The sequence below is a fragment of the Pelobates fuscus genome, chromosome 3 (assembly GCF_036172605.1).
Source record: "Pelobates fuscus isolate aPelFus1 chromosome 3, aPelFus1.pri, whole genome shotgun sequence".
In the NCBI taxonomy this organism is placed as follows: domain Eukaryota; kingdom Metazoa; phylum Chordata; class Amphibia; order Anura; family Pelobatidae; genus Pelobates; species Pelobates fuscus.
The window spans coordinates 43,745,740-43,761,295 of NC_086319.1; the positions used below are offsets into that span (position 1 = coordinate 43,745,740).

At 35.9% G+C, this 15,556-nt stretch overlaps 1 protein-coding gene across 5 annotated transcripts in view; it reads right to left on the bottom strand.

Annotated features, from left to right (window-relative positions):
• Positions 1–15,556, bottom strand: part of NAV3 (neuron navigator 3) — a 662,176-nt gene that overhangs the window by 77,504 nt on the left and 569,116 nt on the right. For all 5 annotated transcript variants that reach the window (XM_063446980.1, XM_063446978.1, XM_063446976.1 and 2 more), the window contains 2 exons: positions 14,790–14,909; positions 1,428–1,557 (listed from right to left, as the gene is read on the bottom strand). In XM_063446980.1, the coding sequence (XP_063303050.1) occupies positions 1,428–1,557; positions 14,790–14,909 (250 nt within the window). The remainder of the gene's footprint in view (positions 1–1,427; positions 1,558–14,789; positions 14,910–15,556) is intronic.

Sequence of the window (15,556 nt, forward strand, 5' to 3'; positions counted from 1 at the left end):
CAAAACAGATCAGTAGCAGTGATTTTCCATAATACCAAGGTTTAAGCCAGGGATAGGTAACATACGGCACTCCAAATTTTGAGGACTACATCTCCCCTGATGCTTTGCCATTATGGGAGATATAATCTACAACATCTGGAGTGCCGAAGGTTGCCTACTCCTGCTCTACACAGAGTCTTATCAATGTGCGGTGTGCCTTGTTATTAAATCTGTGCACACATAACCAGACTACAGAGAGCTCTTACTGAGGTCTGTGCCTGTACAAACACATACTTTACCTCTCCTCATAGTCATAATCTCCAATAGAAAAATATTTCAAGAAAATATTTAAAGAAACACTACAAGTACCATCACAACTACAGTGTTCTGTAGTGACTATGGTACAAGGAATGCCCTGGCATAGTAACAAGTGTAACCATTTTAGAATGGTTTGACTTCTTTCCTGGGATCCACAAAAGATACTGCTTCCTGCTTTCACTATTTCCTTTGGAGAGCTGGAAACTAGAAACTAGGCCTGACAAGCTATAGTGATCATGGTGCTTGGCATACTGTTTTAATGGGGGTTCCCTGAAGCCTCGGAAGACTACCATGGTGCAAGCCTTCAGGAGACCCCACTACACTATTTGTAAAGTCCAGTTTTACACTTATTTTTTATTAGGCTTAAAATAAGTTTTAACCAACATTTACTGATTAACAAAAATATAATGCAGGTAAACCCAACGCGTTTCCAATGATCTGTCTATCTTTGGTCCCTTCACTTTATCCTCAGCCCGCTGCGTACGTCTCTCAATCAGCTTGTTCTTTATGCTAGTTTGCTCTCACTTCCTTGTGTTTCCTTTCGCTTTTCTCTCTCTTGCAATGTACCCAAACCAATTTATTCTTGTTTGTCGAAGTCCTGATAGGTTTAATAATATTCTTAGAATCCTTCTGCCTCATCTGGTTTCCTTCTCCCTTAGTGACTGTCTGCAGTTCCTGAAAGCAATTTCTGCCTTTGAAGCAGCTGACACTTCGTATGACAGTAATATTGATTCCATTTGCTTGTTTTTTTTTCTTAACATGGAGTGCGGTTAGGTATTTCTCATGTGCTTCGTTTGGACTGCACTATATAGTCAGATGCCCCATCTAATATCCATAACCACAAGAGATTCAGGGTAATACATTTATACTCCTGTCTTACAGACTAGAATCACACAATATTGTTCTTCTAACCATCGTATTGTCATCGTATTACTTTTCTCAGATACACTGTTAGCACTCTTCGCCTCTACCCTGCATATCATTTAATGAGTGTATTGTGAATATTTATTGTGAATGGCATGCAATCTTATATACTGAACTATAGCTCTCAATTGTATTACCACAATTATATCTTTCCACGTGAAATGTATTTCTGCAACATGTTAGTTTGCTTTTTAGAACACCCTTACCTGTGCTTGATTACTCTTTCTTGGAGAGACGATGTTGGAACTGATTGATGACGTTGTATTGAGGTCATCTGTACTGAGGTTATCGAGGGTGTCACTAAGCCCACTGCTGGCAGAGCTGCTATCATCCCAACTGCAAACAAAATACAATAAGCACTTTAAATTTCTGGGAGTTAGAATGTAACTGGTATGAACTGCAAAGACCGTAACTGAATTTTTAAATAAAAAAGAATGATAATTGAGAATACGCAGCTGTATATTTTCTCCAGTTTGTTATCATATCTATAAAATTGGTATATATATTATTAACCAAAACCCAGTCTTTAAAGTGTTACACTCAGAACTCTTTAGTGTCATGAAAGGGAGTTTAGTGTGCCTTTCCATAGTAGCCCATAGCAACCATAGAAAGAATAGCCTTGGGACTCAAATTCAGCAGAGGTATACTAATTATAAAATGACCTTGGACTGTGGGAAGGAGAATTAAAAAGCTTCAGAGCTTGCTGTTAGGTTGCGTGCTTACAGTTTAATGTGTATGACTGTTTATTTGTTTTTAAAATCCCAGTTAACGATTATATACACAATGGAAAATATTGTAAATATTACAATCACACTTACGGTATATAATAGGTGTATGTATAAAAATTGTACAAGACAGCAAGTTCCTGTACAGATTACTATTTAGCGAAACAGAAAAATGAATAATTTACAGTATATTCTTGTTTGTTCATCCATTACAGATATAAAGGGGACAGATTGCAGTTTCAATTACAATTGCTTGTATAGCACCAACATTTTCCGCAGCTCTGCACAACAGGTCAACAAAAAACTTTTAATTCTAGCAAAACATGTATTACGTACAGAAACAGTAGGCGAAGAGGGCCCTGACCATATGAGCTTACAATCGAAACAGATGGGGTAGCTGGAGAATATACAGTTATCACATGTCTCACAATATGTCTGTACAAGAACAAATGTAAATCTTAGATCACACAGTAGACAATAATGAAAACTGTGTTTGTAAATAATATTTGTAAATGCAGAGCAGAAAATTCCCACAAGCAGTAAATATAGTTGCCTGGTTAAAATCAGCTATCACAGCTTCCACTTATCACATACAGTCTGCCCCAATGTGTAATAATAGATCTCCCTAGCTCCTAGTTCATTATTGGCTGTGATTAAACCACCCTGCACAGAGAAACGCAGATCCCTTTAGTGTAGGTGATGTCGTTTACAGGTTCTTATGAAAAGCAGAAGAACTTCTGTATATGTTGAGTGTGAAGGGGTTAAACTGGATCTACTGTTTTTGTTTAAAAAAATCTTTTCTATATGGTGTTTGTTCATATTTTACTTTTGGAAGTTAATGCTGTATGAAGTCAGGCACTATTTTACCTTAAGGTCGTGTCTTCATTGTTGTGATATTAGAACTTTATTTTCAACATATATTGCTATACTACAATGCAAGAGGTAATGTTATTTGTGATCCCCTGCTGTGTAACTCAATTAATGGCTAATTTCAGCCTGATGTTATTATTATTATTATTATTATTTATATAGCGCCAGCTTATTCCGCAGCGCTTTACAATAAATGGTGAATTTACTAAATGAGACAATAACAAAATGTAACAGGAACAATAGGTAGTTGAGGACCCTGCTTAAACGAGCTTACAGTCTAGAGGAGGTGGGGTATAAAAAAGCAATAGGAAGGGTATTGAGGGAGAAAGCAAATAGACACGGTGGGAAAGTGGCAGAACTGGAGGCGAGAGTAGAGTGGGCCCTATAGGAGAGAGCGAGAGGAAGGTTTGAGAGATAGAAGTTACTCTGCGAGGCCATAAGAATTCCTGAAAAGATGGGTTTTGAGAGACTTCTTAAAGGATTTAATACTAGGGGAGAGTCTGATGGGGGTAGGCAGACTGTTCCAAAGGAAAGGAGTCGCCCATGAGAAGTCTTGCAGGAGTGAATTTGCAGTAAGGGTGAGAGCAGCAGACAGGAGAAGGTCACCAGTAGAGTGGAGAGACCGATAGGGGGCATACTTATGAATCAGTGAAGAAATGTAAGAGGGGTTAGAGCTTTATAGTAAGAGTGAGTTTTTCAAATTGACACCTGTTTGGGACAGGAAGGATCGACAGAGGGGTGAGGTGGGAGAGGAGCGACAGGAGAGAAAAATCAGCCTGGCAGCAGCATTTATCACGGATTGTAGGGGAGCAGTGTGGCTTCTGGGGAGAGCAATTGGGAGAGAATTACAGTAATCGATGCAAGAGATTACTAGAGCGTGAACAAGCTCATTGGCAGCATCTTGCGTAAGAAAGGGCGGGTGCGGGCAATGTTTTTAAGTTGGAATCGACAAGTTTTAGCAACAGACTGGACATAAGGCACAAAGGTGAGGCCAGGATCAAAAGTGACACTAAGACAGCGAGCTTGAAAGGATGGGGTGAGGCAGGTACCGCCAACCTGCAGGGAGAGTGAAGGAGGAAGATCAGTGTTATGAGGAAAAATAAGAAACTCTGTTTTAGAGAGAGATTGAGTTTCAGAAAGCGGGAGGACATCCAATCAGAAATAGAAGAAAGGCAATTGGTGACACGTTGTAGGATGGCAAGGGAGAGGTCCGGGGAGGAGAGATATATCTGGGTGTCGTCAGCGTACCGGTGGTAGTGGAATCCAAATTAATTAATGAGTTTGCCAAGAGAGGCAGCATAGAGAGAGAACAAAAGGGGTTAGGTAAGTGATGTAGGTAAAAGATGACAACAAAGGAGAATTTTAACATCTGAAGCTTATTAACAATCTGGTACACTTACATATGTACACCCAGGATAAGAAGATCATGAGGTAAATCATATATACATGCATAGACAAATGCATTAAATTGGGGCACATTAGACAATTCAAATAATTAGAAGAACATATTTTAAAATGAAAAAACTCATGATTATGTTACAATGTTACAAACACAAAATTAGATTTTTTTTTTTCCAAGAAAAGAATTTATAAATTGCTTCCATTCATCAAATACATACAATTTTCAGTGGAATGATTTATTATGTATTCAAGGTCTCCTACAGTGCAGTAAAAGTTATATATTGTGACAAATGACCAAGTCACTGGGAAACTGAATCCATTACTCAAATACAGGTGATAACGTTTAAATATGAAAAGCTTTCAAGGAAAATCTACTATTTTAGCAATCCCTCAAATAACTGTTGAAACCCAGCTTTATCTATTGATATAAATGAGCCCTAGAGGAAATAAATGGCCCTACAGCTTCTATACCTGGTGGTCAAGGATGAGAAATGGTAACTACACTGAACAAAATTATAAACGCAAAACTTTAGTTTTTGCCCCCATTTTTCATGAGCTGAACTTTTTTCTTTTCTTTTTTTCTATGCACACACAAGGCCTCTTTCTCTCAAATATTGTTCACAAATCTGTCTAAATCTGTGTTAGTGAGTACTTCTCCTTTGCCGAGATAATCCATCCACCTCACAAGTGTGGCATATCAAGATGCTGATTAGACAGCATGATTATTGCACAGGTGTGCACAATTTGTGTACATAGAAAAAGTCTTAGATCTGTGAGTTCAGCTCATGAAAAATGGGGGCAAACACAAGTATGTTGCATTTATAATTTTGTTCAGTGTAAGTCAATATGGTAAAAACTAGAAAGGTACTGATTATAATGTCCTTTATGGCACATTCATTCTATTTTGTTCTGTCATGTTAGCTAGGCACTTGCGGTAGCATTTGCTTAACATCGAGAGTTCCGACCACCTTTCCCACACATTTTACTGTGTAACAAAAATGCCATCATAATGGAAGGTGCATGGAGGTTCCAACATGTCCTAGTGAAGCAGTGCCCCTTTATTCAAAGCTTTGTACACTTTGGACACTTGAATAAAGGGACACCACCTCACTAGGATGTTCTGGAACTATTTTCTTTGGTATGTTATGCTTTGCAGTGCAGGATAGATATGAGATATGAAATATTCTTCTAACTAACTGCCTCCTCTTTGGTTTATTATCTACACTCACGATATTTAATAATAGTGGATATTTTATAGTTATTTATTAATCTGCCAGCAGTTATTTACCGGGATCAGTTGAAAGCCGTGTATGCAAACTTTTTAACCCTGTACCTGGAAGTCTCAGAAGAGAAAGGCAGAAACTGGTCCCAGGCAGAAGAGGTTGAGTTCCCCTGGCATTTAGACAGCTCCCCTGGAGTTATCCAAAGCTCTCATTCTCACACACCTTTATGTAGATAAGTTAATACATCATATTAATTAGTAGATAGAGGGTAATATGAATATATATATTTCAATCTACTGTATTAATGTATCTACATATAGGTGTGTGAGAAAGAGACTGATACTTCTTTCTTAGTATGGTATCATGGGATAAACAAATCACTTTTAAAATGTCAGCTTCAAAATGTCAAAATTAAAATGTCACTGTTGTCGTACTGATGCTGTAATATAAAATACAGATTTTAGAGCGAAACATAAAACCACAGTAAATCTATCCAGTAACTTACAACCTTTTCCCCCTAAATGTCCCTGTATGTTGTTCTTATGTGAACAATTAAAATGTAATAGATGCTGCTATTGTAGTCCTACATCATCATCAAAAACATATGGATTATAGGAATTTGCTAGATTTTCTAGAACAGAGGTTCGCCCATGCCGATCTATAATATTTGTCTGCTGCAGTAATGATCTGACTAATTGCACTGTAAAGCACTCACACATATTTATTTAATTGTGCTGGCAAATTGCATTTGTATTTCCAAGCCAAAGGCTTTTTATTCCTTCAATGTGCAGTGGCTGACGCCATTTACAAAGAGTATAATATTAAGACTTAAAAGCAGACTTTCGATTTTATGTTGTTAACTTTAAGGCACGCTGTTTTGAGTATACTGAATGACAAGTATACAAAACAGAATTCACAAACTGTAGTATGTTTATAAACATGTTACTTACTATATTTTAGCTGCAATTGCATTGATGAATCAAGCACATGAAAACCAAACTAGATAAAGAAAAATAAATTGCAATAAAATTGTAAATGTATTTCATATAATTCAAATGTGTGGATCTGGCCAACCAATTGGATATTTTTTCACCAAAGGTTTTAATATGTCAGAATGTAGCTTTTAAAGCAGCTTTGTCATTATCTGGGAGCTACATATCCATCAGTGAAAATTGTAGTGCTGTATGCGGTTTTACCCAGAGCTGGTCTATAGCTCTATTACATGTGAGCCCTAGCCTAATATCTCTGTTGTGTGTCTTAAACCAAGCACCAGACAAGCTGCACTGTTATTTTCTGGGGGGGTTTCTGTTTTTTTTTTTTTTTTTTTAAATATATCTCCAAGCATTTTGAAGTCCAGATGGTGTCAATTAAGAATATCTCAAGCATACTTTGGACTTTATGAACTCAGTAATTTGCACAAACTGTATCGTGTATAGTGTATGATATTACTATAATGTTAAAAGCAGTACAAATTGTACTTTTCCAATACTTACTATACAAAAAGCACATATTAAAAGCTTTGTTGCTTGCTTGAGACCTGAATGGGGACATGTAAGCACACATAACATTTGCTCCCTGTAAGTCCAAAGTAGAAGTAAACTAACTGGGAATAAACATAAATATAACAGAAAAAGTCATTTTTAAATGCTGATGGGCTGCCTGTTGTTGAGAGAGCAGACAGGCAAACACAGCAGTTCCTGTGGCTCCTATGAAAGACATGAAGAGCAATGCTGTGATTGGTAGGCAAGATATGTTGAGCAGCAGTTGGTCAAATACCAGTAGAATCTGACCCAAAATGGCTGCTCAGCGAGATAAAAAGGCAAAGCTTTCTCATAGAAAATCGATGTACATGAGATATATATATATAAAAAACATTGTTTTATTAGATAAGATAAATTTCAAAAAACGAGAAGTGAACATTTGATGACAGTTGTTCTTTAATACAAGTAAGTTATAATATGCTAAAAAAAAAAACTGGAGATTGGAACCCTTGGACGGAGATAGCTGTTTGGTAAATACAATGTAGAATATTTAATATATGGCATATGATATAATTTTACTTATGGAATTACGTAAAGAAGTGGCCAGGGATTGAGGGCATTCTCACCCTAACGCTCTTGTCTCATCTTTGAAAACCAGGAGTTATGATGCATTAAGACAGGAATAGCTGAGTAAGAAAAATGGACCAATTTGGTTATTTTAGATTAAAAAAAATCCAGTTCTCCACAATTCCCATTTTAGAGATTAACCTTTCATGAAGAGGATGTAACTGTTGCAATTAGTTTTACAAGATAAAGGTTTGCATACGTTTGGAAGAAATAGCACCTAGCTCATGGGTTTTGGACTAAAATAAGAGAACATCTAACGTGTTTGGGTTTATAGATCTGCTTGCCATTTCTGTTGACAGCATGGGACACAAGGAAATTACAAAACAAGAGAAGCATGAAGGGTGAGTAGTCTTTGCATATTGCTGAGACAGAGAAAACTCAGATGATGGAAAAAATGGATGTTGCTGGACATTAAAGATGCACGTTTCACGGTATCAGCATAAAATAGTCTGGCAGGCGTCTCGATTTGGGGTTTCAGATATAAAAAATAGTTTAGACTGTGTTTACCAAAATAGTAATATGTACGCAGAGAAAACAAAAAAGTAATTTACTGTACTGTAAGAAATTGGCACCCAATCACTATATTTTCCAATGATTCAATGGTGTTGTCATGCTCTAAGGAGTGCTAGGCAGAACCAGCCTAAAAGAAAAGCCAATTAAACTACTATATTCCCACTGACGCCTTTTCAGACTTTACAGCTTTCATTGTACTGCAATGAATCCCCGCCAAAATAAAATGGATAAAGATTCTGCATAATCAAACAATCCTAGTGAATATTTTTACCAAGAAAAGTGATCTCTTCCCTCTGGTGTACCCCACTCTTTTAGTATAAATATACATATATATATAAATACACTGTATATGAGAGTATACAGTTGTTCTCAAACGTTTGCATACCCTGGCAGAAATTGTGAAATTTTGGTATTGATTTTGAAAATATGACTAAAAATGCAAAAAAAAAAATGTTTTTTTAATGAAGGATAGTGATCATATGAAGTCATTTATTATCACATAGTTTGACTCCTTTTTAAATCAATGATAACAGAAATCACCCAAATGGCCCTGATCAAAAGTTTACATACCCTTGGATGTTTGGTCTTGTTGAAGGTGACACATACAGGTTAAAATGGCAATTAAATGTTAATTTCCCACACCTGTGGCTTTTTAAATTGCAATTAGTGTCTGTGTATAAATAGTCAATGAGTTTGGAAGTTCTCACGTGGATGCACTGAGCAGGCTAGATACTGAGCCATGGGAAACAGAAAACCATTTTACATAAAGGTAATGTACACAGTCCCTGAAGAGTCCTCCATAGAGGACGAAGCACGTTGGATATACGAGGACTATTTTCACTTGTTTTATATTGTTTTGTTTCATTTTATATATATTTTTTCCCCCTACTTCCGTGTTTTGGGCTATTTATCCAGATAGGGATCTACTTTCTCTTGTCGTACCAATGCAAGTGGAGATGTGCCTTTTAAGACTACTTGTGTGTAAGTGCAATACAATATTTTTTTTCTCTCCAAGGAGTTCGTGTCACAGAAGATTTCTCTAGTTTACATACCCTGGAAAGGTAATTAGCCTACTATCACCATATGTTTGTGAGTCATTACCTAGATGTTTTGGGGTGTTCATACACTATTGTAGCTGTATTACGCTATGTGCTATATGTGATCTATTTTCAGATTTCTGTATACTCCATTGGATTTTTTCATTATATCAACCACTCTTTTTCAGGTTGTTTTATATTCATTATTTATTTTATTTGGTGCTATACACTTGGTCATGTGGTTCTCTCTCATTTTAATTTTTTCTTTAATAACAATGTACACAGTCACTTGGATAGATAGATAGATAGATAGATAGAATATTCATCATATTCTATAATAAATCATTGAAAGCTGTATTTAATACACAATTATACCATACATTTGGAAACAAAAACTAAATCCATCTAACAAATTATTTTATAGATCATGACCCAACTTTTGGAAGTCAGCCAACCAATACAATTTACATATAATGTTTAAGAATTACAGAGATAGAAATGTAAACAGAACACACATACAACTAATAAATATTTATTTGGCACTGATAAGGCACAGATGCAAATACAAATGAATGATTTTCCAATCTGTTTAAATAAAAACAATAAAACATGTTTAAGTATCTCTATATTTTGGGAACACATGGTGAATTGGACTCGCATCTGTCACATTCATCACCTTTTATTGTTTTGCTATGAGAATCCTGCTGGATGATACATCAAAACTACAGCAGCTGCATTTAATCTAAACTTGATTACAATGATATGGCATTTGTGTTGCTTTACCTAAATATGTAGAATTGACATATTTTCAGCCAAATTAAAACTAACGCTAATCCATGTAAAAACTGCAGTAAATGCCTCTAAATACAGGGCATGATTTACCCTTTAAGCTGTCCCAAAGTGAGTTCCCACAATATGTATATATGCTACTTGTGGGGTTGCATAGGTGGGGTGGCTGCTTAATGTGATTCAACTGTGAGGGTAGGCTACTTGTGGTGTTGCTTGCTACTGGAGATGCCGTTTGTGGAGTTGTGTTCATGTGTATGGATGCCGTTTTTTTTTTTTTTATTTACAAGTGTGAGGATGCTGCCTGTGAGGTTGTGTACATGTGTTGGGATGCTGCTTGTGGGGTTGTGTATGTGGGGGTTGGCTGCTTGCGTGGTTTTGGGTGTGGAGGGATTGGTGCTTATAGGGTTGCATGTGTGGGAGTGAGCCTGTTGTGTAGCTGTGTGTATCGGTAGGTCTGTTTTTGTTGTAGAATGTGTGTATGCATGTAAATAGGGGCTGCATGTAGATAGGGGCTGCAATGTGTTTGGGAGAATAAGGGCAGTAGGGTGTATATGGGGGATACAGTCAATAGGGTGCATTTTGGGGGATATAGGCCATAGTGTTTGTGTTTGGGAAGAAAATAGTGGCTTTAGAGTGTATGTGGGAAAAAATGGGGCTGTATTGTATGTGTAAGCGGGACATAAGGGCTGTAGTGTATATATGCAGGAGATAAGGGTTGATGTGAGCAATTTTGGGGGTTAATAATTGCTGTTGTGTGTCTGTGTTGAGGTGGAGAAAGGTGCTGTAGTGTGGGATATAGGGGCTGTGGTGGATGAGATAGTGGCCATAGTGTGGAGATAGTGGCTATAGTGGGGGAACAGAGGCTGCAGAGAGAGAAAGGGGCTGTAGTGGGGGATAGGGCCCTGAGGTGTCTAGTTACGCCCATGAAGAACACGTTAACTATAAAAATACAGAACGTGTTGAGAGTTCCCTTAAAACAACTGCATTTTTAGTATAATAAAAGCACAGCTAGGATAGTGCAAACATTTTAATAGTGACAGTTCCTTGTTATATGTGTTATCTTTTATTAGGTACGGTATATAGTTTTATGTCAACTTATGGGGTTATTTATTATAGATTTGTGGTTCATAATACAAAAAAACCAAGGGAAAACACGTCGCGAGGAAAGATAATAGATATATTGTTTTTCACAGAATATTTTTGTTTGTTATTGCATCTGTGGCTCAAGGTTGAATAATTATTATTTTTGGTAGTTCTTTGTTCCATGTTAGAATAATTCTAAACTTTAACCTTTTAAGCATCACTGGTTAAGCAATTCCTTTTATACCAAGACCTGCCTCTATAAACAGAGATCTAAAACGTGATAATGATATATTGCTTTTAATGTTGTTTAATGTAACACAACATTTGAAATATTGTTTCTAATTAGCCTGTTTATTCAGATTTTTTTCCAAGGAGTATCTGTCTAGCTGGCATATATGACACAAATATCTATCTTTGTCCGATACATATCACCACCACCGCACACATTGCGTGTAACAAAGTCAGTTAAAATATAGAAATTCACAAATAAAAAAAACACTAAAATCTTGGACCATGCTTCAAACATGAGGACTCATTTATGGAAATTGTCCCAGATTTAAGAGATCATTAAAGTGGATTGTTGGGGAATCCTTTATGTGGTTTGGCATGTCCGCACTATCAGCTTAGGTTAAGAATACAGAGAACAGAAGGAATTATTCTCCTCCTCTCCTCCTCCTCTATTAATTGTGGGATCGGAACGAGAGTTTAGAATGCATGAAATCTGAAGCCAATATCTGGCAAAAGTAGAAAGACCAATAGGTGTATGTCCCTATGGAAACTCTTGCAGTTTTATTAATATGCAGTTTCAGCACAATAGGCATTATTATTAGATTTAACACAATAAAAGAAACCATTAAATATTTTATAGAGTGCCTTAGAAAACAGGATCTCATTAGTAAGATAGACTCAAACTGTAAGAAGATACAAATATCTCAGATATAAAACAGATTACACATAATGACTTGTTCTGTTCAAAATGTTATATGGAAATCAGCTTATCTTTATTGACGTGATGCATTTCCTGCCTTGATATAATAAATCTGAATGATTACTCATAAAACCAACAATATTCACAGTAATATAGTTTATGGGAACTTATGAGAACGTCTTACCCTACTTCAAGGGATACAACAAAAATCCAGTAGGAGGCACGCATCACTTGCAACATGAGAGGACCACACAGATAGGGCCACATAGGTAAACAAAATTAAAACTGCCACTGCGATTACGAACTGGATGTGGACTCAAAGCAGAATAGAAGCTACACGACATCAGCTACAGGTGATCCTCGAAAAATTAAAATATTGTGCAAAAGTTCATTTATTGAGCCTAGAATATTGCACCTTTTCACAATATTCTAATTTACTGAGATTGTGGACTTGGGGTTTTCATAAGCTGTAAGCCATAATCATCGCACTTATGACACATCACGGCTTGAACTATCTTGCTTTGCATGTAATGCGTCTATCTCATCTATTAGTTTCCCCTTTTATGTTGCATTACTGAAATAAATAAACTTTTGCACGATATTCTAATATTCTAATTTTTCCGGTATCACCTGTAATTGTTCACCTAAACATCTTCACCAATAACATACATAGACAAGGAGTTAGCAGTATATTTTCATGCCCAAACATTGCATATATATGAGTGGCACCTCTGCAATTCATTAGCAAAATATTCCAAGTTTGCTGCTTATTCATAAGCAACAGTGCCTATAGTTGAATGTTTCTGTGTGTGTTTTTATGGGTAAACTGACAATATCTCAGGGCAAAGTGGGGGACACTATAACAGTATATGGGGAGCAACAACATATAGGGGAGGATGACAAAATACGGGGCAATATGACAATAGGAAGGTAATAAGGTGCTGGATTATAAAATATATAAAAGGAATATGTCATATGTCATATTTGTCAATGGAGAGGACAGTAGTATACGTTAAGAACTTAGAAACACGTGACAAATAAACATTGTAGAAAATTCTTCTCTGATATTTAACTTATTTATACTGTAGCTGATTTTGAGTTATAGTCATATACTTACAGAATAAACAACATTTGCCAACAAAAAAAAATATTGCAATAAAAAAAATAAAAAAAAATAATATATATATATATTTTCTTTACTTTAGAATCTATTATGATTGCAATTGTTTTTAAATCCTTGGTAGCTGATAGTTTTATGATTTGATTTATGAACAGGATGAGCCCTTGAACAAATGCTGTCCAAATGGGACTTGCTAAATATAGTTGGTAATTGTGTGTAAAGGAAAAGACTGTAGATACAGGAAGACTGCAGGTAGCCTTAACACTGAAACAACATAAACATGGCTAGCAGCGGGAGTACTCTAAACAGGATTGGAATGGAAATTCAGTCTGATGAAACACTGTATGGGAAAACGTCTATTGATCAAAGTCTCTATGTAGATTTAACATTCTATCTGAGTAACACTACACTCCTAACATCAAACTGCCATTCACACAAGCTTGAGTGGATTATGTCAAAATCACCCTTGGAGGGTTCTTTGCAACTTCAGCAAATTTGGCTTCAGATTACATTATGAGTAGATGGATGACACCATCATTGTAACAAATACACACATCAAACTCTATCAATAAGAAAGTGTCTGCCTTGAATGACACATATATGCCATCCATCAACAAAGTGTGCAATTTGTTTGCCAAACAAACCAAAAAAAAATGATGCATGATTTAGAAAGTCTGAGAGCTTTGGAAGCCCAGTATACATTTAGATGGTCCATAAGTAACACACTTCCTTCATTTGGTTGGCACATGCACATATCTTGGCACAACATTTACAATTCTAAACTCTAACTCTGCACTTATATGCAGGAGTAGGACTACACTGAATTCCATTCTGATCCATTCTTGCTTGCGGTGAATGGCAGTTTAATGCCAGTAGTGTCACTCAGAGAATATTTTAAATCTGCACAGAGACTCTTATCACTAAGAGTTCTCCCATATAGTGTTTGGTTAGACTGAATTTCCATTCTGATCCTGATCCATTGCACGTCCTGGACTTGTGTTTGCAGAACACCTGCTGCTAGACATGTTGATGTTGTTTCTGTGTTTAGGCTACCTGCTGTGTTTCTGTTTCCACAGTCTTTTCTTGTTTTCATTTTCACCAGCTTCACAGAGTTAAATAAAGTGCTTCAATTAAATATTTTAGGATTGAACAAATATAACCACAAACACACCAAAATTGAACATCTACAGTCTTTGACAAAACCCAAGTAGTGTTGACTGTGAAGGCCAAAATATCAAGTTGGAGTGTTCACTGATTGGGAATGTTGGACTAACTTAGTATTCAATTTGTGCTGTCACACTTAAAACTAATTTGTGTTAAGTGGATAAATCATACACAAAGCATTAAAGGGAAACCTATAGATTTTTTTAATGATGTGCCTACACCAATCAAAATAAGAAGCTAAAACCCTGACGATTAAATATTTCTATGATGTGTTTCATGTTTGCATTTTAAATACAATTAAATCTGAAAATAATTGGTAAAATGTATTGAAACTGAGAAGCACATATTAGAGCAACTATATGAAGATAAAGAGCTAATTTTGTTTTGTCCATCAGGATGCCTGTATACGGGATATCAATTGCTATTTTTCTCTTTTGTGATTGAGCAGCTATTAAGGGATTTGTGGCACAGCAACAAATCACAAGATAAGGTTTTAGAACTGTAAAGTACAGGCGAGAGAAAATCAAACAAAATAAAACAAAAAGCAAGTGTTGTGTGAAAATTGAATACAAACATTATATACTTCCAATAATCACCAGATTCTTACCTATCTACATCTACAGCAACGTCATGTATTCCTCTGTGGATAACATCACGTGGATTAACAAGATCCGGTATCCGGTTAAGACTTCTGGTGTACAAGTTCAGACCTCCATCTGTCAAATACCTAAAAAAAAAAAAATTATAAAGTTATGATTAATAATATTAATACAATGCACCATATATACTAGAAGTGTAGAAACTAGTAGTGGAGTAAAAGCATTATGATCAATGTTACAAAAACTGTCCGATCCCCATGTAAATAGAGTTTTATAAAATGTCAAATAATGCATCATATCTAACTGAAGCATATGATTTTCCAATGTATTAATTGCATGATTCCACAGACTAAAGTGATACATTGCAAAAGTTAAATGTCTTCTACAGCCCAAAGGAACCAGAGAATGCACCTATGAAAACATCTAGCTATCTAAGATGGTCATCTAAAGGAAATGGATTTGCAAGCATCCAAAGTAAAGTCGACAAACATTGAAAATGATTTAGTATATTGTAATTTATCATTATATTCCTTCTATTTGTAATAAAACAAGATTATATGTCCGCTGATAACCAGTCCAGCAAGTTTGGTGACAGGGAGGATGTTATCTCAAAAAGTGCAGAGTTGGCCATAAAAAATATTTTGTGAAGCAGATCAGCCTATTTTTAAGCACTCATAATAAAATAGATACGTTTTATTTCTCAACTCTTTTCTATCTTATTTTACAGTTTTAATGGTTTGATTTTATTTGTTAAACAATGACTAGAAAGCATATT